The sequence below is a fragment of the Dipodomys spectabilis genome, unplaced genomic scaffold, assembly GCF_019054845.1.
Source record: "Dipodomys spectabilis isolate Male_0828 unplaced genomic scaffold, ASM1905484v1 ptg000004l, whole genome shotgun sequence".
Classification (NCBI taxonomy): Eukaryota; Metazoa; Chordata; class Mammalia; order Rodentia; family Heteromyidae; genus Dipodomys; species Dipodomys spectabilis.
The window spans coordinates 4431416-4455681 of record NW_024870681.1 but is presented as its reverse complement, the minus strand read 5'-3'; the positions used below and the strand labels follow the sequence as shown (position 1 = coordinate 4455681).

At 50.6% G+C, this 24266-nt stretch overlaps 1 protein-coding gene across 1 annotated transcript in view; it reads left to right on the top strand.

Annotated features, from left to right (window-relative positions):
- The window catches only part of Myo1d (myosin ID), a 295270-nt gene extending 271754 nt beyond the window's left edge, over positions 1–23516 (top strand). Inside the window, exons 22-23 of the mRNA XM_042693144.1 lie at positions 21216–21417; positions 22134–23516. Coding sequence (XP_042549078.1) covers positions 21216–21372 — 157 coding nt within the window. The 3' untranslated portion in view covers positions 21373–21417; positions 22134–23516. The remainder of the gene's footprint in view (positions 1–21215; positions 21418–22133) is intronic.
- The last annotated feature ends 750 nt before the right edge of the window (positions 23517–24266 follow it).

Sequence of the window (24266 nt, the reverse complement as noted above, 5' to 3'; positions counted from 1 at the left end):
AACTAGAAATCAAACCATAGCAGCTGCTTTCCACAGCTGCACTCCATGTGGTAGTCTCACTCAAGAAGTTAGTGGGGACTAAAAATAATCAGAAACTAAAGCTCTGTGAGCCACAGAAATCCATGTGGGGGAGAAAAGAGGAGACGAGTGTCCTGGAGCTGCTGTGTGAGTGGTCAGAGAAATGCCAGTAATAATAGCACCCTTTAGCCCTTCTAATATATGGCTGAATCAACCTCATGCTGTCTCCCCACCAAAAAGAAAAAGAAAAGCATGCTGGCTTTGCCTTCTTGAGGTGCTGGGGATGGAACTCAACGCCTTGTGCATACTAGGCAAGGGTTCTACCATTGAAGTTACAGTGTGAGAATTCCTTACACACGCTGAGGATTCCTAATCTCAGCTACAATCCAAGACCAAATGACTGCCTAAGGAAACCAGTTGTGAAATGCAGAAATGATGAACTTCCATTTCCATCCTATATCTGGACCAGTGAGCCAAGCCAGTGAGTGTGAAGCATCTGCAATGTTCTGCAAAAAGCAACTCTGTTTTCAGTTGTGAAACCGAGATTGGGGCTTTCTCATTGATAAAGAAAAAAGGTGAAGTAGCACCAGAAGGAAGCATGCTCCACCAAAGACAAAAGCAAGAGGACGCTTTTTATATTGTGGGAAATACATACTCATTTGGCCCCCAGACAGATCCACTTTCCCATGCTTGTAAAAGTATCAACACATTTTTGCTGCATTTTTCTACTAAGAAAACCTAATTGGGCTGGGAAGATGGCTCAGTGGTAGAGTGCTTGCCTTGCATGTTTGAGGCCCTGGGTTCGATTCCTTAGCACCACATAAGCAAGAAGAAAAAAGCTGGAAGTGGCGCTGTGGCTCAAGTGGTAGAGTGCTAGCCTTGAGCTGAAGAGCTGAGGGACAGCGCACAGGCCCAGAGTTCAGGCCCCACAACTGGACCCAAAAAAAAAACCTAATTGACCCCTGATGTAGCAGCTCTGTGGTTATCATGGTAATCCTTAAGGAGTTCTTTATGATACTCAACACACCACACTGTCAGAGTGGCTGCCCTCAATGGTTCTTTTTTGATCTTCACAAGATCTGCGTTCTGTCATCCCCAGATCATTGTCCAGGAAACTGAGGTTAGGAAACTGGTTCTGGTTCTTACAGCTTATAAGCCTCCAGGGCAGGTAGGATTCTCCCCACCCCCAGCCATTCTCACTCTGAAACTGGTCCCCTTGAGCTGAAATACCTCAGGTACTTTTTGTCATAAAGACAGGATGAAATTAATTGTTTTTTGACCGCCTGAGTTTCCTGTGAAAAGTTTTTGTTTCTGATTTGCATTATGTTCTTGCAATACATAAACTTTTTTCTGTGCGTGTGTGTGTGTGTGTGTGTGTGTGTGTGTTACTGGAGTTTGAATTCAAGGCCTAAACTCCTTGAGACTCTTACTTCCAATAAACCACTCAGAAAACAGAAAGTGGTGCTGTGGCTCAAGTGGTAGAGTGCTCGCTTTGAGCTGAAGAGCTGAGGGATAGCGCCCAGGCCCAGAGTTCAAGCCCCACGACCAACAACAACAACAAAAAAGAGTTTCACGGACTTTCCTGCCAGGGCTGGCTTCAAACCATGATCCTCAGATCTTAGCTTCCTGAGTAGCTAGGATTACAGCCATGAGCCACTAATACCTGGCTTGAGGGATTTTTTGAGACAAAGTCTGTGTAGCCCAGATTGGTCTCAAACTCAGGATCCTCCTGCTTTAGCTTCCTGAATGCTGGAACTGCTAACAAGTTTACTATACCTTGCTCAAGTCATAATTTCTTTAGGTCTGGGTTCTCATCTGTGAGAGGAAGATAAGCAGTACATAGGACTCCCAGAATCCGCCTACTATGCTAAATACTTGCTCTTTTTCCTACTTCCTTCCAGGCCACTAGTAAGCACTGGCCCTTCCTGATCTTTGTGTATGGTAGGCAGACTGGCAATAGTGCCACCACTGTACTGCTAAGTGGCTGCAGGACACTCTAAGGTAGTAAGGACATAGGCTGTAGATCACAGCGCTGCAGCCTTCCTACCTGTGCTTCCATTCTTCCTTGTCCTCCCCGTCATTGGGTAGGACATATTGTCCCTTGGTTTCATTCCCCCCTCCCTTTGTGCCAGGCCATCCTAACTTCTCCAATCCCCCATCTTAGAATCACTTTTCACCATCCCCCATCCCATTCTCAGAACTCTGCTTGACCGTATGTCCTGTCCACCAAACATCTTTGCCAAGTGTCTTCCAGGAACTATGATGCATTAACTTATTTTAAGTCAACATCCAACCTTTAAGAGAGCCTTCAAGAAACCAGGATGGTTTGAGACAAAATTCTCTTACTCTGACCACGTGAGGGACCTATTTTTTGGGAAAAGACTCCTTGTCTCTAAGCTTAGTGTTTCTTCTCAGCATTAAGAGACATACCAAGCTCTAGTGGAGACATAGATAGGGAAGGTAAGAGGGGTGATAGCTCATTCCTTGATTATCATTTCTAGTTAATTCTTCCTTTAATTGCAGAACATACAATTACTTGCTCCTGGAGTATATGAAATTTTATTAGGGATGGATATTTAAAATAAGTGAGAGGGCCGGGCACCAGTGGCTCATGCCTGTAATTCTAGATACTCAGGAGGCTGAGATCTGAGGATCATGGTTCAAAGCCAGCTCTGGCAGGAAAGGCCATGAGAGTCTTTTTTTTTTTTTTTTAACTATTTTTTGTCTTTTTTTTTTTTTTTTTTTTGGTACTGGGGACCGAACCCAGGACGTTGCACTTGCTAGGCAAGCGCTTTGCCACTGAGCTACATCCCAGCCCGTCCATGAGACTCTTATCTCCAATAAACCACCAGAAAACAGTAAGTGATGCTGTGGATCAAGTGGTAGAGCACTTGCCTTGAGCTGAAGAGCTGAGGGGCAGCGCCCAGGCCCAGAATTCAAGCCCCACAACCGACCAAAAAAAAAAAAAAAAAAAGTGAGAGGAACTGAAGTTGGCTGGTTAGGGTTGTGTGAACCCATAGGTGATCACCCACGCAGATCTCAGCAAATCAGTATTTGCTTACATCTGGTAAGTCATTGGTCATTAGCTTTTGTATTTAGATATTCCCTAACTCTTTAGCTACCAAATATTGGAGGAATTTATATGAGGAATTAAAATCTCCTTTTTTTTTTTTTTGTAAGACTGATCTTGTTAGGCTGGCCTGGAATTTACAGTTCTTCTGCCTCAACCTACCAAGTTCTGGGATTATAGATATACAGCCATACCTACCTCAAAGTTCTTCTTCCTTAGAGATTTCTGTCTGTGCATGATCATGTGGATCTTTGTCCCACACAGTCTGCCTCTAAAAGAAGATTGCTTCACTATCATAGCATTCATTGTATGCTACACAAACGACATGCTGGGGCCTTCACAACCCTATTTTAGGTGTGTTTCTAAGGAGTAGGTGGGTTGTCATGGTTTATGGAGACTGTCTTCACTGTCAGGCTTTAAGAACACTTCAGTAGGCAGCTGAGGGAGGCACAGGCCATCTGTCTCCAAAGGAAGGGTCTTTAGGAAATAAATAGCCACTGACCTCAAAGTTGTTGCTATGTCTTTTCTCAAGGCTCTGCTCTAAAATCTGAAGTCTCCAAATTGAGATTTGGTCCTTTAGGGTAGATTCATTGAATGGACTTACAGAAAGATGGTGTTGCCTATCTGCCTTGCTGATCAAAGGTGCTTAAGTTCCCTGGTCATGTTCTCAGCCTTTCCATTCCCTATTCATTGCCCATCCACTGCCATTCCAAACACCACCTGCAAAAAAGGTAAACTTTTCTCAATCTCTCTTGTAGGGCTGGGTTCAAGAATACAGGACTCACCGAGTGCTAGTGGCTCATGCCTGTAATCCTAGCTACTCAGGAGGCTGAGATCTGAGGATTGCAGTTCAAAGCCAGGCCTGGCAGGAAAGGCCATGAGACACTTATCTCCAATAAACCACTCAGAAAACAGGAAGTGATGCTGTGGCTCAAGTTGTAGTGTGCTAGCCTTGAGCTGAAGAGCTGAGGGACAGCATTCAGACCCAGAGTTCAAGCCCCATGACGGACAAAAAAAGAATGCAGGACTCATAACAGTGCATGCATGTTATTCATACCCCCTGGTTTTTCTGTTCCCATGGCAAGGCCTAGGTGAAAAGGATACTCCTCTACTATGGGTGACCAGAGTGGCTTCCACGATGGTCCAGGAGCACATAGGACAGCCTCTGTCTTCATAGAGCCAATGCTAGTGGTTAGGAAATGGCACTGCTGGCAAACCCAGTCTCCTCTTACTCCTGGGAATCCCACAGCAGCTGAAGGCAGAGCAGCCAGGAGCCAGCTCCGACAGCCCACGCCAGCCTGCCGTACCCTGCACTCATCGATGTGCCTCTTTACAATCTGACAAGCCATGGCACTCTAGGCCCAGGAGACATGTGTCATAAAGGAAGACTTTGCCTGGTGGGGAAAAGGCATATGCTTTCCTGCTCACTATTTGCTGTGCTGAGTTTTCAAAAACTCCCCAGCCACACCCATTGGTCCTTTTGTCTGACTTCACAGAAAGGATTCTGGGCTAGGTCCTCTGCACCGGAGAGGCTGACCCTGCAGGCCCAGGTGGACTGCACCTGTGTCCACTGGCAAGGCTGTGCGCCGGCCTGTGCCTGGCTGGCACCACCGTGGATGGGCAGAGACCTGCTTCCACCTTCCAGTTTCACAATCCTTTCCTTACTCATGCTGAAAGCATTTGAGGGAAAACCATGAAGTTGGGCTTCATGTCAAAAAAAAAAAAAAAAAAAAAAGCCAGATTGCTTTTCTTTTTCTGGAGCAGTAAAATCGTCCTATGAATCTGCTACCACAGGACGGTCCCCCGTGGGCCGCCAGCCTCCAGGGTTTCCACTAATCCTGCTGCACGTGTCTACCTTTCCTGTGCGCCTCCGCTATTTATAGCGAAGACGTAGCTCTGGTCTAAAAAAGCAGCAGCAGCAGCAGCAGCCAGCCTGCGTTTGCCCAAATCTCCCCAGCCCTCACACCAACCGTACACCCCGAGAACAGGCCCCAACCCCTACTCCCCCTTCCCTTCCAAGAGGACCCAGCCCCAGCTCAGCGCCTCCCGAAAGACAAAGCCGGCCGGAAGGAGGGGGCGGCGGGCAGAGGCGCGGGGAGCCCGGCGGGCCGCGCGCGCGCTCGGCGCAGCCCCCGCGGTGGGCGTGCGTGTGTGCGCGCGCGCGCGCGGGCTCCGCACAGTGCCCACCCACGGCCAGCGGCATTTTAATGTCAGAGGGAAGCGACGGGCCCGTGTTGCCATGGCGACCACGGAGCCGCGGAGCTAAAAGCAGCAGCCCGGCGTCGCGCTCGCTTTCCGCAGCAGCCCACCCTCCACCCTCGGCAGCCCCGCCGCCCGCAGATTCCCTTTGTCTCCCCTTCCCCGCCACGCGCCATCCTCTCCCTGCCCCCCCTCCCCGCCCGCCCCTTTTCCTTTGTGGCTCCCCAGTGGCAGGGCTCCGCTGCTGCCTGCAGGTGCGGGGCCGCTGGGCCAGCGCCCTGGGTCCACACCCCCCCACCGCCTGCCCGACCAGGCAGCGCCCTGTGATGCTTTGGGGACCCAACCTCTCACTTGAAACCAGTCTTTTAAGGGGATTAAAGGTTGAAGCCGCTGGCAGGAACTCTTCTTCCCTCACCTGAACATCTGCCTCTGTGCTCAGTGTCTGGCTCTGGTTGGCTGTGGTCTTCCCGGTGTGAAAGCCTGGGCATGAATGCCCACCTGTCCCCCGTCTGGACTGTCACCTTGCCCTGGGCTGTTTCACACTGGGAACTAGAGCTGCAAGTCAGAACAACTGTATGCAGGATCCCAAAAGATTCCCTGAGGATGTCCCTTCCCTTCCCTTTTCACTTGGTGAGAATCAGCAGGGGGGGAAGGGGTTTATGGTAGGCAGAATCTGTGCCTGGCAGTGCTTGGGGGAGAGGGAGCTTGGTTTTGCCCAGTACTGCTCATCAGAGGTCACTTACCTTATATGGTTTCAGAACTCAGGCCCCTACCTAAGCTTTTTTCTTTTTTCTTTTTTTTCTATTTTTTGCCAGTCCTGAAATTAGGACTCAGGTCCTGGGCACTGTTCCTGAGCTTCTTCTGATCAAGGCTAGTGCTCTACCACTTGAGCCACAGCACCATTTCCAGCTTTTTCTGTTCATAGGGTACCGAGGAACCAAACCCAGGGCTTCATGCATGCTAGGCAAGCACTTTACCACTAATCCATGTTCCCAGCCCTGCAAGCTTTTCATCTAGATGACATTGCTTGTCCGGGGTAGAATTCTTAGGGCCACCAAAACGCTAATTCTTGATTGTTCTATTCTGTTGCTGTTAATCTCTTATTGTACCTAATTTATAAGTCAAACTTGATCGTAAGAATATACGTATAGGAACAATGTGTTTTACAGGATTCAGTGCTGTTGGTTTTAGGAATCTGCTGGGGGTCTTGAAACATGTTCGTAGTGGATAAAGAGGGACTATTGTACAGGTTCCCCGTCTTTTGCTAAACTAGTTCCCAGGCAGGTAATTGGGGCATTTACCTGAGGCAAAACTGGCCAGGTATCCTCTGTCCTTCCCAGGGAAGGTGATGCTTTGGCAGTCTCCTGCGGAGTTGCTGTGAGCACACCACTTGCAGACCCAGCCCCTGGGGAGTGGTGGCCGGCTGTTTTTAGGGCCACTGCTTCAAATGCGTCTCAAGTAATTTTGAATGAGTAATTGAGGTAGAGGATTGTTGCCTTGTAGCCTCCCAGAAACAGAGACAAAGAGGAACTGGGTGCACTCAACAACACCCACCAAACCCAGAGATTTGATTCTAGCTGCAAAGCTATTGCCAGTTCACTGCAGGCAGGACAGCAGAGATTATTTACGGCAGCCCCCTTCGCGTTGCTTCTGGAGGGCTCAGAGCGCTTTGTCTTCAGAGCCTGAGGGTCCCCTCCTGTGACAACTGCTGAGCATAAACATGGGACTGTCTGATCAGACTCACCCAGGCAGCATGGCCTAAATATTACGCAGGGTGTCTGACGTCCAACCCCAGAGGAACCGTGGATTTGGTTTGATTGTTTTCATGCTAATGAAGTTAGGCCAGTAATTCAAAGTCACCACCAGGATGATTGTGTCCTTTGGTCCTCTCAGTTAGCTCTTTAGACAGCAGTAATATAGGATTTTTATTATATTCACTTTCCAACAGACCCACTTGTATACCCACTCACATTTGTTGTACCATTTTTTAATTGAGAGAGATTAAGTGAGCAGGAATGGAGGGGTTGGTGGAAGTGGCTCCACCCATTTATGCCAGCCAGCTATATACCAAGTAAATCATTGGAAAATATGACTAATCCACTTAATAGATAAGGGCATATAGCTAGTGGAGGGGGGGGCAGTTGTTCTGCTCACCCTCCCAGATGACCCTGCAGGCAGTCAATAGGCTTGCATTAAAAGGCACTAAAGGCTATGAGCACGCAGCAGAGAAATGGACCTAAATTGCCCACTGAGATGTCAGATGCAAGTGGCTGTGGACCAGAAGTGTGCACTCAAGGTCACACTAAATTTGGCGAGGAGCCACACTTCGCATTGAAGTCTCTTGGGAGACTCTGGGCAGGTAAATGAAGGGCACTCTCAGACCTTTAAATCAAGCTAGTGACCATGGAGAAAATGGAAACTATTCCTGGCAGACAGGAAAAGTGAAAATGTGGCCTGAGAGAACCCACACACTGATTTCTTGGCCAGCAAGCTTCAGCCCAGAGCTAAACAACCCATTTCTGGGAAGTTAAAAAAAAAAGTAAGAGTGCAATCAGATGGACTTGTGTCCCTGTGGGGCCTTTGATGTGTCCACCATAAGCAGCATGGTGAGTGGCTTCTGTGATGTGGGATTCCCAAGCAAGAATGACTGGACCCCTGCCATCAGCCCCATCCCTCATTAGAGGGCCAGAAATAGATGCCCCAACCCAGGAAAAAGGAAGTAAGGCTGTGTGGAATGTTTCATCTGTCGGAATATTGTTCTGCTCTGCCTGACAAGATTACTGAGTTCTCAGTTCTGCAGCAGAGGCATTAAGTAAGAATCTGAAAATTGATGCATTATGTACTTGCTTAAAATAGCAAATGCAGAATAGAAAAAGCAGAGCTGCTAGGCAGTGTGCAGAATATACTGATAGAAAGGCGTGCCTTGCCTCTTTTTTTTCCAGCGTGGAAGTGTGTGTTGAGGCATTTACAATGAAAAGCCTTGGCGTGGTACAGGCTCATTTGCCACAAGGAGAGGAGGGTGCATTTTGTAGCTAGCCTAACTGAGTGTAAATCCTTCTGATCTCAAACAGGTGGTAGGAAGTAGGCAGTTTATCCCAGAAGTTGGTTTAGGAGATGGTCACCTCTGTTCAAACTTCCAGTTGCTGGCTACCTTATCAGGTACTCTCTGTGAGTTACAGTTGTCTGGATAGGTAGCAAAGTTTAGTGACAGTAAAATGGAGATGAATTTAAAACACATATACAGTCATCTTTTGTCCACTGAAAGAAATTTCAGAATACTCCAGAACAAGTCAAAAGGGCCTTTTGGAATCCACAAGTGTTCCTAAAGCAGCCCTAGAAAAGGGCAGAGTTGTTGTTAGGAGGCCATATGTGGTTGAGGAGGAGGCCTGAGAGGGAGCGCAGGGGCCTTTCAGCCAGCATTACACACCTGAGCGCCTCCTGCATCAAAGTTCTCTACTCCATTAACAAAGCCAAACTAGGACATTTGTTGGGTGCCAGGCTCTGTAAAAACTACTGTGCATGCATTTTCTGCTTTAGTTCTCACCAGAACTCTTTGGATAAGAGGTTCACCCTAATTCCTGCAGTTAAAGAAACTGAGTTGAAAAGATTTTGCATACTGTTGCCCGTAGCCATGCCACTGCATTTGAGCCCTGGAGTAGCTAACTCCAAACCTCAGGTTCTGCCAGCCGAGCCCCCAGGGCTCCTCTGATAAAGCCACATTCCTAGAAATACACAGAACCTGGAAGCCCCCATCCCTATTGCTTCCGCTCTCAGCTGAGTTATGACTGAAGTTCCAGAAGTTCACACCTGAGAGAAAATATATCTTTTCCAGTCTTAGCAATTCTGATGTGATAGTAACCATAAATAGTGACTCAAACTAATGTTTTGGCAAACCATAATTGGCAGATTGCCACTGGACATTGGCCAGTTTCCAAATGCATATTAGTTACCACAACTCAAGATAGCTGAAAAGCAAGCTTCTTCCAGGTGCCCTGTGGTGCTAGGAATGGTGCATACCCCCCACCCCACCCCACCCCACCTCTGCCAATTTGACTGTCCTCCTGCTTCCAAATGCCTCCATGTGTTTTTGACGCTACCTGTATCTTCTCTTTCAGTTCTTCATGCTAGCTCTTTTATTAAGTGTCTGTTGTATGCCAGATACTCTTTCATCACAAGGGATGCATACAGGCTCCCCTCCTCGCACGGAGCTTCCTTTGGGGAGGCAGTAGGAGTCTCAGATAGTGGTGAGTGAAGTGTAGGAAACAAGGTGTTCTTTCTTCTCGCCTCAAGAATACTCCCGGCTTCCCCACTGCCTACAGAATTCAGCCTGGACTCCTTCCTTGATGTCTACCAGTCACCTACTGTCCAATTCTGCTTCCACCACACTCTCCCAAACACATTGGAATCCTACCATCTGCCATTTGAGACTGCACTCATCTTGTCCGAGTCCTCATCTTCCGGCCCGCAGTTCATCCTCCTTACCTACAGGGTCTTGGTGATGGGGGGGGGCGGGGGGGAGACTAGTCAGACTCCAGGGAGGAAGGACAATTAGAACTTGAGGGGCATTATTAACAGAAAGATAGACACTGGCTAAGTGGGTGAGTCACTGCGGGCCCTGGTCACCAGGCTTGCTCTGTTCAATGCTGTTTCTATGGTTCTGGCCTTGGGTCCATGCCTGTGGGGCACAGGTAAAGCAGACTTCACAACCCATTCTGTACCAGAGTGCTGAGAGCCTACATTGTTGGGAAGATACATCTGCCACCAAAGCCATAGGCAGCACCAGAGCAGAAGTCCTAAGCCTCTCTTAGCATATCTTTTTTTTTTTTTGAAACTGGTACCTGGGTTTAAACTTGGGGCTTCAGGATTACTTGGCTTGCTCTACTCTCTTAGACCTGCTTTTTTCTCATTATTTTGGTGATGGAGTTCCACAGACTTTTCTGCCCAGGTCAGCTTCCAGTCTAGATCTTCTGCTTACTGAGATCTTCCACACTCTTGGCCCTATCGTGCCCTTATTCATCTGCTTCCCTCCTCAGACTGAGCTTCTGGAAAACAGAGGCTGTTTTGTTACTGTGAATCCCATTGCTTCCCTTGTGGATGCTCCATGTATAATATATGTAAAGGCCAAGGCAGGAATTCCCAACCAACAAGGCATGGTGGTGAGCACCCATAATCTCAGTTACACGGGAGGCATAGATAGGAGGATCTCAGCTTGAAGTTACCCTGAGCAAAACAAACAAGACTTTACCAGAAAAATAGGTAGAGCAAAAGAGGACTGGAGATGTGGCTCAAGTGGTAGAATATCAGGTCCTGTTGGCAGAGACCAAGATCCTGTTAGCTCCTGCATCCTGTGATCTCCAGCCACTTGGCACACGCAAGCCCTGATGCTTCTGGACAATGGTGAGCTGCATATGCGGACCCCTCACCGTGCTCCTGACAATCCTCCGAGTCATCTGTTCAGAGGAAGGTGTGGGTGCCCGTCATGTTTCACTCAGTCTTATTTAGCACCTTCATTAACAATGTGAACAGAAAATAAACACCAGTGTGCACAGATGGTACTAGCTGTGGAGGTGCTGTGAACAGAAGTGTCAAGAGAGGAGAAATAGAAACGCAAGCAGGAAACAGCAAAGATGTTTTAAAAAAAAAATACAGCAAGAGGGGGAAAAAATCAAACAGATACAAAATAAGGCCCTGACGACATGAGAGCAAAAAGCATAAAAAGATGAGAAGTGAGAGGAGGGAAGAAAAGGTTTCTGCTCAATGCTCATGGACAGGAGGGCTCCGAGCCCATCGCTGCACCTTGTGAGTGAGACTGAGTGGTCTCATTGGGGCATCACACCCTGCTCTGAGCCATACTGCTCTGCTGCTGTCCCATTTGTCAGTGGAAGAGGTTTTGTTTTCTTTGTGGTGTGTCCTGTCTTCATATTTGAGAGAGCTGGTTTTGTTTAGTTTGGTTTTGGAAGGTTTCATTATCCCTAGTATAAAGCATTCATTTGGACATTTCGGGAGAGGCAGAGGAATGAGCCTTTGGTCTCCAGATTCCAAATATATAAGGCAAAGGGGTGTTCCAACCACTCTCCTTTCTGATGTTGGTGGCAGGGAAGTCAGAAAGCCACGTGGCAGCCCTCAGGCCTCTCACCTCCAATACACAGAGGCCCTGCCCTCAAGCACCCTTACCAGGCAAGAGCTGCTTAGGCACAAAGGATGGGAAACAGCAACCCATGGCTCATACTTGTAATCCTAACTATTTGGGCAGCTGAGAGCAGGAGTATCAAGTTTCAGGCCAACCTAGACACAAAAGTGGTGGCTCATGCCTGTAATCCTAGCTACTCAGGAGGCTGAGCTCTAAGGATCACAGTTCAAAGCCAGCCCGGCAGGAAAGTCCATGCAACTCTTATCTCCAATTAACTACCAGAAAACAGGAAATGGTGTTGTGGCTCAAGTGATACAGCACTCACCTTGAGCTGAGGAGCTCAGGGACAGTGACCAGGCCCAGAGTTCAAGCCCACAACCGACCAAAAAAAAAAAAAAAGTGTGCAAGACCCCTTCTCAACCAATAGCTGGGTATGGAGGCATACCTACCATCCCAGCTACATAGGAGCAGAGATCAGAAGCATATTAGCATGTTCCTCTCAGCTATGGTAGGAAGTAAAAAATAAGAGGTCCAATTGTATAGTCCTGGCAGGAAACAAGAACATATCTCAAAAATAACCAGTGCATGAGCCAGGTATCAGTGGCTCACACCTATAATCCTAGCTACTTAGGAAGCTGAGATCTAAAGATCCTGGTTCAAAGACAGCTCAGGCAGAAAAATCCATGAGACTCTTTACTACTAAAAAAGCTAGAGGTAGAGGGCTGGCTCAAATGGTAGAATCCAGCCTTGAGCAAAAGAAGCTCAGGAATAGTGCCTAGGCCCTAAGTTCAAGCCCCAGGGCTGGCACCAAAAAAGTACAAAAATGTTTGGAAGCATGGCTCAGCAATAGAGTGCCTGAGTAATTACAAGGCCCTGAATTCAAACTCCAATACAGCGAAGGAAGGAAGGAAGGAAGGATGGATGGACGGACTAGAAATCACCCCTCTCCACCAGCCACTCCCCTACCCCCCAATCCCCCATCCCATCCCTACCCCCTAGAACCCCCCACCCCATCCCCACCCCGACCCCCGCCCCCACCCCCCCCAGCCGGGGCAGGAAGGAAGGAAGGAAAATAGTGACCAGGAGTCTCCATGGAGCAATGGCTTCATTCCTTGGGGACCCCACTTGGAATGTCAAGACAAAATGTACCTTAAAATGTACCTTGGGGCATAGTCAGGATTGCACGAGTTCTGCAAGCAGCATCAAAAGATGCCTCTCTCTGACAGCCCAGCAGACCTCGGGGTCTTCTGGCTGGATGGAGGCCAAGGCTGGAAGGAGCAAACCTCAGGAAGAACAAGGAGGAGTGAGTGGTGGTGTCAAGGCTGTGGCCCAGGATGTGTAGCATCAGCAAGAGATGTCAAGTACTTTTTCCTATGACTCAAGCAGTGCTTGGGGTAACAAATTCCATGTTCCATACTAGGCTAGAACAATATTTCAGTATGGGGACCCAGTGGAGAGGAGGTAACATGAGGTAGAAACCCAGAAGCCGGCCCAAGCCTCGCCATGTTCTATCTGTGAAATTATTTGGCCTTTCCCCTCACCAAATGAGCATAATTACAGCTGTGGAAAGGATTCGATAATATGACACATGGAAAATGTTTGGTACAGGCCCTACTATATGGTACATTTTCAATAAATAGATACTGATTTGCAACTCTCAGCACAGTCCAAGACCCCTTAACCAGCCACACAAGGCATGCTGGCAAGCAGCCCAGCCAGCTGAGTGAGCTCCAAATCACTAAGGAATTTGCATAGAACCAATATCAGCTTCTAGTGTTGTATTATTCTAGTTTTTACTTATATTTTTTACTACACTTCAGAGACAGAAGATAGTTTCTATATGATGCTAATTGCTAGGTTCTTATTGAACTTTCTTTTATGGTCTATCTAGTCCATGTTCTCTATGTCCTATAAAAAGGACTCAAACACACACATGCTTATTACTTGCGTTTCCAAATTTATGTTCATTTAATGTTATAGTCTGTGGGTCTACATTTTTGAGAAAGGTGTGCTTTGCATATATGCAATGTGTGTGTTTATAATATATATAATATAGTTTGATATTATATAAATATATGAATGACAGATGAGAGGATCTTCCTGTTGAACTACTATACAATAATTATGTAATGGCCTTTTGTTCTAGCAATGCTTTTTGCCAATTGTCTTTTACTTAGTATTTGACTCATATCTTATTCCATCTTTCTTAACTTTCTTGTGGCCTGTCATTGCATTTAACAATTTGTACATTTAAGTTTATGGTACTGATTTATATCTAAGCTTAGGGGTATATATTTTCTCCATGATGGTCTACACTTTCTGGCTCTCACATTCTGCTTTGCTTCTGTCACTCCCCTTCCCACTGCCCATCAGACGGGGCAGCTCAGTGTCTTTCTCTACCTCTTTAAAAACTGTACATTACAGCCTGCTGTTCTTATGTCCAGTCCAGTAGGGTTTTCTTTTCCCTTCCACATCTGTACTTGTCTGAAGGAAGCCCATCCGATTCCCTTCCTTCCTCCTAGATGGGACAAGGACAGTCATGTGTTCACTGGGACACCACTTGTCTTCCCCCCTGCCATCCTAACAGTCACGGTGACACATCATTGCCTGTGGTGAAGGTGAATGACTTCTCTGTGCGTGCAGTTTACCTGCTTACTTGCTCTGTTACACCTTCCTTCTGAATCCAGTCTTGTCCCTAACGCTGTGTCCCATAACGGTTGTCCATGAGAGCCAATCCCAGTCCACTTTCAGAGCCCGTCCTCGCTCTCAGACGACTGACTGGGCGTGGAAGTCTCTGCTGATGGTTCTCCTCCCCATCCTTTGGAGTGGATTTTCATTATCTCTGCACTTGACGAGGCCACAGTTCCTTTGCAGTGAGCCTTTCCGTCCGTGTCCCTGAGTGATCTGCAGTAGATTTGCTTTTCACGAAGTCAGGGATGAGGAGAGATGAGAGTTTATGGTTTTCACAGCAAATTGCTTGTGTTCCCACCTGGTTATTCTTTGCCAGGCTAGAGGTCAGACTTCTTTAATGGTGTCCTAGTTACAGACCGGACAGCTTGGAGAGGACTAGTCATCTGCAGAGCCCAGTCCTGTTCCCTTACATGTGGCCCTGACTCCACTCAAGTGAGCACTTCCACTGACCTGCTGCCGGCTTTGGTCCCCTGTCCTCCATCCTCCTGCCACCTGGAGGTTATCCTTTCTTTTCTTTAATGTCCCTGAGATTTTTTTTTTTTTTTTTTACCAGTCCTGGGGCTTGAACTCGGGGCCTGGGCACTGTCCCTGAGCTTCTTTTGCTCAAGGCTAGCACTCTACCACTGGAGCCACAGTGCCACTTCCGGCTTTTTCTGTTTTTGTGGCACTGAGGAGTTGAACCCAGGGCTTCATGCATGCTAGGCAAGCACTCTACCACTAAGCCCCATTCCCAGCTCTCCACTGAGGGTTTTTTTATGTTCTTTATGAGTAAAGCTTATCTGTCCTTCACCGGGACCAGAGGCCATGGTGGAGTGAACACCGCTTCCCTGGGGCCAGGCACGTGGGGATCTGGAGGTGACAGGGGGAACAGCATAGGAGCAGTAAGCCTCTGGGCACCTGTCCCGGAATCTGGTGACAACACAAGGGTGCTGGGTGTGGGCAGAGGGAAGGAAGAAATCAGTTTGGCTACAGCAGCAACTGGGGGTGGCTGGGGAAGAGGAGGAGCAAACTGCACCAAGTCCAGGCCTGGTGGCCGCCATGAGCATGGCGCCTCAGCTGTCACAGGCTTGCCAAGAGGAGGGAAGAAGCCAAGAGGACACGTGAAGACTGCTGTCTCGTCTAAGAGGCGGCCAGGAGCATGCCCTTGGGTCTCCTGCTCGGGTGAGGACAGTGACTGGGCCTGTGTGGCACCACTGTGGGATAACACAAATGAAAAGAACTGAACGCACAGCTACACAGAAGGGAGAAAGAAAAAGACAAATGCTCCTGCAAGAGTCACCCTCATTTGGAGATGAGTCTGGATGTCACTTCCTCAGCCGCTGGCAGGGCTCCCCTCCACAGCCTGGGTGCAGCATGGGACATGAGCACTCATCACCGCCGCGGGGATGCGAGTGCCGGGATTGGGCCTGCGCACTACTCAGGTACACTCTGAGGATGACACCTGGCCTGCGGGGCGCTCCGTGAGGAGCTGCCAAGAGAAAGCCAGTGGGCAGAGAGGGGTGGCATTTGATGGCCTGAGGACAGGGTCTCCCATAGGAGGCTTCCACACAAGTGTCACAGACACAAATGGAGTGGGTACAGATCCACCACCTGGCCTAGGCCCCAGGGTGTCCCTGTTGCTACTGCACAACTCAGTTTTCTCATGATAGGAAAAAAGAAAATTTTGAACTAGCGGTGTGGCTCAAAAGCCACTGAGCCAGAGCATGAGGCCCAGAGTCCAAGAAGAAAAGGAAAGAAAATTAGTTTTTCTAAGTCAAAAATTGTTTGCCTCATCTCCTACCAGCTGCAGGCCCAAAAAGGACTCAGTAGACAGGAAGTGCAGCCGACCACTCCTGGGCCCTGGCCCTGTGGTCTCACTTAAATTGGCTGTGGTACAAGTGTCCATTCAACCCTGACAAAAACAGACGTAGCATTCCCCACAGCGGACTTTTGAAAGTGATGGCTCTGCGGTCCTTGTCACCAGAGGGACTGGCCTCAACGGAGGTGAAAGAGAAAGGATCCAAAGATACGATGCTGGACCCCTCAGCCTGGGGCTTGTCCCCACACACGGGCCCAAGTGACAGCCAGGTAGACAGCCCAGGCTTGGCTCGGGCTTGCCACGACACACCGAGGACATGTTCACAGCGTTGCAAGCATGTGTTTATTGCACACCCATGTGGGTGCTAGGCCAGCTTCTCCTGTTGTATCCTGTGAGCAAACACAACAGCATGTTGAGCCAGCCACAGAGTTCTCAGGAGGCCCTCACCATACCCCGAGTGATGCCCTTACCGAACCCCCAGGCTGCACCCCACCTCCACCACACTTTTCTTCAAGGGGAGCCAAAATCAACCCTATGACCATTGGCCTGCTATTGAGAATGGCAAGTGCCCCATCTACTGCAGCTGCTGGCAGAGCCAGGGCTGCCTGCAGTACCGCAGGCTGCTTGCTTGGTTGGCGTTGGTCTACAGACCTGTGCTGCCCAGCTGATCCAGCCCAGACACAGGCAGGCTGTCCAGGGAGCAGGGCTTGTCCGTGCATGCCTGGCACGGACCTGAGGCTGTCACACTGGTCTCATTTACCCACAGGCTCAAAGGAAAGTGATTTGACAAAGGCTGCTTGCCTACAATGATTGCCGGGGACAGATGACAGGAGACTAAAGTCTCTGAATTCCACAGTTGGCCGAGCTACTCGATCCTGTAACAGAAGATGGCAGGACAAGACCCTCCCCGTGCAGCCAGCCTCCACCAGCAGCTGCCGTCTGGCCTGGCGCACCATCAGAGGGAAGCACTCTGGCTCTCTAAAGACTCCCATGCATTGTGAAGTTCAAGCCAGAGCCAAGTCACCAAGCACCTAGAATCCAGCTGGAGCTGCACTCCACTTCCAGAACAGCCACCTAAACCTCCCGCAGCTCCAAAAGCCACTTTGAACTTGAAATGGGAGACAAAAACACGGTTTCAGGTCAAGTTCCTACTTCTTTCCTCTAAATCAACCCACTTTAAAAAAAACAAACAAGGACTACAGTAGCCAGGCGCAGGTGGCACACACCTGGAATCCTTGCTACTTGGGAGGGTAATGACTAGAGCTGGGGGCCATGGCACGTGCCTGGCTTCCTAGCCACCATGGGATAAAGCAGACCCTGTCTCAAAATCCACACAACACTGCATGACATATTAATTAGGGCATTACAATGTGTGACCATTACCTCTCTCTAGTTCTAGAATATGCTCATCATCCCAAAGGAAAGCCATAACCCCTAAGCCATCCCTCCACGCCCCGCTCCCTGCAGCCCTTTGCAACAACTACCTGTTTTCTGCCTGTAGATTTTCCCAGTTGAGATATTTTATACAATTGGAACTGTAATGCGTGGCCTTGGTGTAGCTGTCTTCTTCCAGGAAGCAGTGTTTTCAAGGTTCATTCTGTTGTAGAATGCATCATGTCCCTTCCTTAATAAATCACTCAGGGAAACTGAATGGAAACATTGCAATGAATGGACATACCACAGCTCACTTACCAAGGAACCACCAAGCCGAATCCACATTTTCTTCTCTTGTCTGTGGATGGTGTATAGGTGGCACCGCTGGGCATTGCTTAGTTGATCCCTTCACAACAGACTGGCCATCCTCCTGCCTAAACCCCCAGCAGCGCCATGCATCTGGGCTGGACTCCAGCTCAGCACTATACCAAGGAAAAGAGCGGGAAACCAGGGTGGCTGGTCACTGAAAGTGACAGTGTAGCATGGTTCTTTGCCACTCCCAAGAGGGACCCTCCCCTTTCAAAGACAATGTGGCCATTTTGCCTTTAGAATAACTGCCATGCATGGACCTAGAAAATGTGTCCAATGTGCCCCCCTCATTTAGGATGCTTCCTTCCCCATGGTGGTCACCCAGCCCTCAGATGCCCACTCTGACCCTAGGAGAGCCCCCTAGCCCTCCTGAACTGTGGCTTGTAACAGTAGAAAGCAATGCATATGGTGTGGACTCTGTGTGCTTGTCTGATGGGAATAGCAGTACAGACTGCCTGCAGGAGGCCAGACTTCCAGGAAGGGGCTGTGCCAACTGGGCATGCCCATTTAGTCTATGAACTATGGGAAAACAAGGAAGGAACATAAACTGAGTCTGTAATAACAGCTCTCCGGAGCCATCTCTTTTGGAGGTTCTTAGCACTTAACTGAGAAAGAATGACATTTCCTCTATGAAGCAACTGACCACATTTCACACAGCTGGCGCTTCTAGCCTCCCGCCCCGGGCCACATCCACTCCCCACACCGCTGAGCCGGGAGCGGCAGGCTGGACACTTGTTTCCTGTCCTCTGGGGCCCAGCTCAGTGCTGATGACAGGCTGAAGGCAGGTGGCTGCGTTGCTGATGGGTGAAATAACCCACTCCATTTGTCTTCACCATAAAGTAGACAAAGCAAATATTTCTTATGTGCACTTGACAATAATAAACGACTTGCAGGGGCCTGAGAGGGACTTGAACAGGTTACGACGACCGTGAGCCGACAAGGCCAGGACACAAATCCAGACCTCCCGTGCCCCCTCCCCATTGCAAGACCTCAAAAAAGCCCCAACTCTGCAAGGAGAGAGAAAGCAAGACCACATAGCAAGCAGGAGAGATCACACATGGATGGAGAGGGAAAGCAGGACGCCACTAAATATCCCCTTCCCTTTCCTTCTCTGCTGAGGGCCATGCTGGGACGTGGGAGTTCCGTGCTTGCTACAGACCCAGAACCAGGAGGGGAGGAGAAGGGAGATTGAGCCCCTGTGATATGTCTGCACAACCTCTGCTGGCCTGGGGCTCCTCCACACAGAGGAGGGCAGGAGCCAGAATCACTCCAGCAAGCCTATTGAGTGGGCGCTGGGCCAGCCATCCTCTCCTTCCCGCAGCCACTGGGAGAGCCAGCCTGGAACCTCCCCCCACCCCCAAGATCAGAGCAGCTACAGTGACACAGGAGAGGAGGGAAGGGGAGCAGCCCAGAGCCACCTGCAGTGAGACCCCGTGCTTTCTTCCTGCTGTTCCCGGAAGACCTGCATTCAGCTGGGGGCCTCAGGGAAAGAGGGGAAAGGAGGGAGCCCAGCCCAGCCACTGTTTATGCCGGCTGCTTGGACTGGAAGCTCCCCCAGCAGGGACTGTCCCCTCTTTCCGCTGGTACTTCCTCCACGTGCCCACTGGCTGGGACAAACTGTAAAAGGAGAAGAGCCATAGAGCAGGGCTCTGTGTTGTTCCCCTGGGGTGCTCGATACCCCTTCCATGTTCCCACCAACCTGTACCCCAACAACAAGACTGCAGATAAGACCCTGGAGCTACACAGCCTAAAAGGAGGAAAGGCCAGAGGCAGTGGACAGGGCCCAATCTGTTGACCCTCAGGCTGGGACGGGGGCGCATAACTACACAAGCACAGGAACGTGGGAGGTTGGACTCTCTCCCTCTCCCCCTCTCCTTTCCCTCCCTGAGCTAATGAAGTCTGGAACTCATTGTGTGCACATTGTGTCCCACACTCCAAGGGAGGCAAGGGAAGGGAGGCTGTGGGGCTCAGGGAAGGAGAGGGTTAGGAGGCCAACTCCTGCATGGAGGCTGGTCCCCAGAGAACCCTAGCCCAGTAGAGAGAGACCCAAAGACCATTCTAGGTCACAATACATCCCCAGGGGTACACAGATACCTGCAGAGTGGCCCTGATTCCCAAGGGAATGAGAGAGGCCCTAAGTCATTGCCTCTGACAGGCTCTGCTATTTTATGTCTAACTCTGGTTAAAAATAGCTGCCTAAGCCAAGGTTTTAGCAGCAGCTGACAAGATATTAAGTATTAGATACCTAATGCCCACAAGTGATCACCACAGGTCTCTGCCAGTGTCCGCATCTTGGCTAATGGGAAGCAGGTAGGAAATGGCTGGGAGAAGAGCCCCAGCAGCATCTCAAAGTACTTCCCAAATGTTGGAGCCTGCTGTGGGGTGTGCTCACTGAGCACTCTTGGATGCAAGTCCCGGGGCTCTAAGGGAGCCTCTGGAGCTGACCTTTGGGGAGCCACTGCATATGCCGGCCCTTCTGTTGGCATGCATCTGAGCAGCTGTGTACCAGGCCAGCCAGTGCCTTATGTACAGCGGGCCCAGGAGTCACTGGTCCAGGCCTGGTGCAAACCAGAGGCTGCTGGCTTCTCCCCTGTGCAGACTGGACAGCTTGGCCTTTGCCCTTCACCTCAGAGCTACCTGAATCCAGCAAAGTGTTCAAGGGGGCTTGCTGTCCACACCCCCATAGGAGGTCCCGAGAACAACAAAGGAATCGCAGAGCAGAGCAGCCTTCCGCCTGCAAGCTCAGGCCAGCATTCCAGTGCAGTGTAGGAGCGGGCTGCTATGTGTGCATGGACATTCGCTGCCAGCCGGTCTCCACAGTGCTTAGCTCTTCAGATAAGTTCCGCACCAAGCAAGAAGCTGGAGGACAGGGCATTCGCAGCGGGAAAAGCAAGGACATGCTGGCCCCTCTTGGGGCCTCCTCTGCTCCTGGCCGAGACCTCCCTCCAGGCCAGACAGGGAGACCCCCACGTTCCCACTGCACGGCTTTCCTGGTGGCACCCAGATGGACACCCAGTCCCAGCTTCTCAGCCACCAGGACTGTGGGGACCATTAGCAGAACCCCAACTCTAGCCCTAACATGAGAGCAGCACCACAGGGCTGTGGGTCAGTTCAGAGCTGCCCCCAACAGCCGGACTTGGTGACAGACAGGGGCCAGCTGGGCTCATAGCTGACATTCCTCTCATTTGGGTCTCCTGACACAGTCAGAGCTGAAACATCATTGTGAGTCAGGACTCCCAAGGCCCAGGGGACTCTGTCCTCAGCCACCACCATGGACCTGGGGTTATGGCTCAGCCACATCCACCCCACCTCATCCAGCTGCAGACACGGAGTCTCTGGCGCTAAGCACCAGCCCTCTGCTTTGCCAGTGGCTGGGCTGGAGGCTTTCCTCAGGTACCCCAATTCCACCTACTCCTCACCATCTGTCTGGGTCATCTGGACCCCCATAGGAAAGCAGGCCAAACCCCTACCAGCCCAGGAGGCCTGGCGAACAGCAGAACCCTGGAACAGCCCCCACTTCTAAGTCCGCCTGCTAACCGCCTGCCCGGTCTCTTTTTGGTTTCCAGTGAAAAGCGCCACCTCCAAGTGAACGTCACCAACCCGGTGCAGTGCAGCCTGCACGGGAAGAAGTGCACCGTTTCCGTGGAGACCCGCCTGAACCAGCCCCAGCCTGACTTCACCAAGAACCGCTCCGGCTTCATCCTCAGCGTGCCAGGGAACTGACACCCCACCCGCAGGAGACCCCCGGGCGGGCAGCCCGGCCCCCAGGTAGCCGCGCCCTCGCTCAGCACCCAGATTCCGGTCTGATCGCCGCAGCCCCACTAGATTCACTCGCAAGACTCCACGCCCCGGAGGCCTCCGGGAGGCCTGCTTTCTGCCTTTGGCCTCCATCTACTATCTCAACTTCCCACAGTCCCTGATGCCCATCACAGCCCGGGCTGACATGCCTCTCCTCAGGGTGTTCCTTGAATGGCCAAGTCAGGGCAGTAGGCCTTGGCCAGCGACCAGCGGCTGACCACAGCATGGGGGGGAGGGAGTTGGAGAGGGCCACAGTTTCCCTTGCCAAAGTCACACTACCCGAGGGGACCTGGGGAGGTCTCGTGGCTGTGAGCTAGGGACGCAGCCCTGCCTTGTAAACCCCCAAGGGGACCCCAGCCCCCAGGACCAGGCTTAGAATTCCAGTACCCCAGCAGTCAGCCAAAGCCACAAGCAAAGAGTTTACCTGCAAACCCAGTCCCTCAGCCACACCCAGTCAGCGGCTCTCCTTCCCCGGAGGCTGCTCCTGGGACTCCCCTTGCCTCCAGGGCCCCGGGCTGGCCTCTGGCACATCTCTGGAGAGTGTGATGATGATGCTCCAAGAATTGTCTTTCCCATTGCTGAGGTGGAACTCGAGGCCTCAGACGTGCTAGGCAAACGTTTTACCACTTAAGCTACACTCCTAGTCCTTTCGTTTGTATTTTTTGGATCTCGCTTCACTTTCCCAGGGCCAGCCTTGAAGTCACAATTCTCCTGCCTCTGCTGGATTACAGACATGTGCTACCAAGCCTGGCCTCAAGGATCATTTTGGAAGTAACCTGCAACCTGTGTCCATCTTTCACTTGCTTTTGCAGTCTGCAGGGTTGTAATCAAATATTACTTCTGCTATAACCATAATGTCTAGTAAGAAGATGCAGGTGCCAGCACACTAGGTTTGGCAGCTTCTTCTAACTCCCCTAGCTATGTTCCCTGCTTACCCAAGAACTAGGACAGGGGCGGGGGCCGAAACACAAAGGAACTGCAGGACGTAGAGCAAGGCAGCAGTAGAGAGAGGGATCCTGGCACTGCAGGCCAGGCCAGGGTGCCACCCTATGCTGTGAACCTGCCCTGCTGGAGCCTGGCCCTTGAACCTTCTGCCAGCCGAGTGCTGCCCACTTGCCAGTGTCTGCCCAGCAGAAAAAAAACATGCTTCAGCAGCCTTCCAGAGACACCCTCCCTCCCCTGGCCTCAGCTGCTGAGAATCTGAAGACGTGGAAGCTGGGGTGCCCAGACAGGGCTGCTGGTGGGGAGTCTTACAAAGAGAATCCCAGAGCACACAGTGCAGACAGCAAGGGCCAGGCCCCCAGAGGAGCTTGTAGCAAAGTTAAGAAGAAGGGCGGGGCTGAGGTGTGCTTCACTTCCTGCCAGATGCCACCAGCAGAACTCGAGTGCCTGCGTGCCACTCAGGTGCCTTCCAGGACCCCAGGGGGCTGCCTGGCCTCTCCCAGGGTCTCTCACATACACACCCTCCTCCCCTGACGAGGGCTCGCAAACATTTGCACCACGTGCAGTTCACAACCAGGAATCCTGACCACATCCTGCCCTCCAAGGCTGCTCAGCCACCTGTGCCACGCAGAGCTGCGGCAGACCAGTCTCAAGGCGATAGTGGGCTTGCCAATCACCGGTGGACACTAGCAGAACCATCTAACTGGAACTTCTCTCTCCTTTCCACCCATGCCCCAACCTGTTGCTTCACATTAAACATATGCAGGTTCACGTTTTAAGCACACCAAAACAGTTCATGCCAAATGGGCAGCCTGTCAGGCTGAAGTGGACAGAAGGGTTTGGACTCCATTCCCTTCCACATAGCCTGGGGCTCCTGCAGAGGACACAGACGGCCCCGTCCACAGACACTGACCTACACCTGCACGTGACAAATGAAGGGTCAGGAATGTAGGGTGACGTGCCGAGGGGAGGAGGATGCTGTGATTGTATGCAATGAAGTGAATTCCCCTTGATTTAATTAAACACGGTTCTACGGTTTGGTGCATATATTCCTATTCCCCATTAAATTAACTTTATTTCTAAAGCATATTTTGATTTACCTAAGAGCAATAAAGCATTAAATCTTATTTTTAAATGTGTTCCGCTTATCTGTCGTTAATTTAAATCATGAAATCCTAACTCATCTAAAGTCAACTGTCATCCCACATGATGGGAGAATTAAAAACACCAATGATATAATAAAATGGAGGATCACTTGCCTGGGGCTTACGCACAGAAATACTGAATAGTGAAAAACAGGCTGTGGAAGTAGGGTGGGGGGAGGCGGCCACGGGGTTAAATCCAAACACGGTCATTTTGGCATCAAGAGACATGTTCAGTGAAAGGAACACATGTGTATAAAGGACAGGCACCGAGCCCCTTGGCAGAAGTCCCAGGCCAGGACAGCCTCCTAGCAAGATGGCTGGTTGGAAAGGAGGGAGAAAGGGGAGCCAGCTCTCAAAATCTGCAGGGGGGGGCCTTAGTAGGGAGCCATAGGGCCCCCCCTCACCCCAGTACCCAGGGCCCAGCGGCTATAGGGCACTGACCAGTCATGGGCAGGAAAGTGCACACAGCTGTGGCTTCTGTGACCCTGTGGACGCTGCTGTGAGGCCTAGGGCCAGCAGAGAAGCACATCCTCTCTAACCTTTCCCTGTGGCTGAAGTTGGTGGCAAGCAGACTTCTAGGACACAGATCCTGGATGAGCCAGCCTGGATGACATCTAGAAATACTCATGGGCTGGGTAGCCGCTTACCTGGGTCCCAGGAATGGACCACATGGACATCAGTCCACCCTGCTGGTCTAGGAGCTCCCAGCCAATGAGTGCTGAGCAGGGCCAG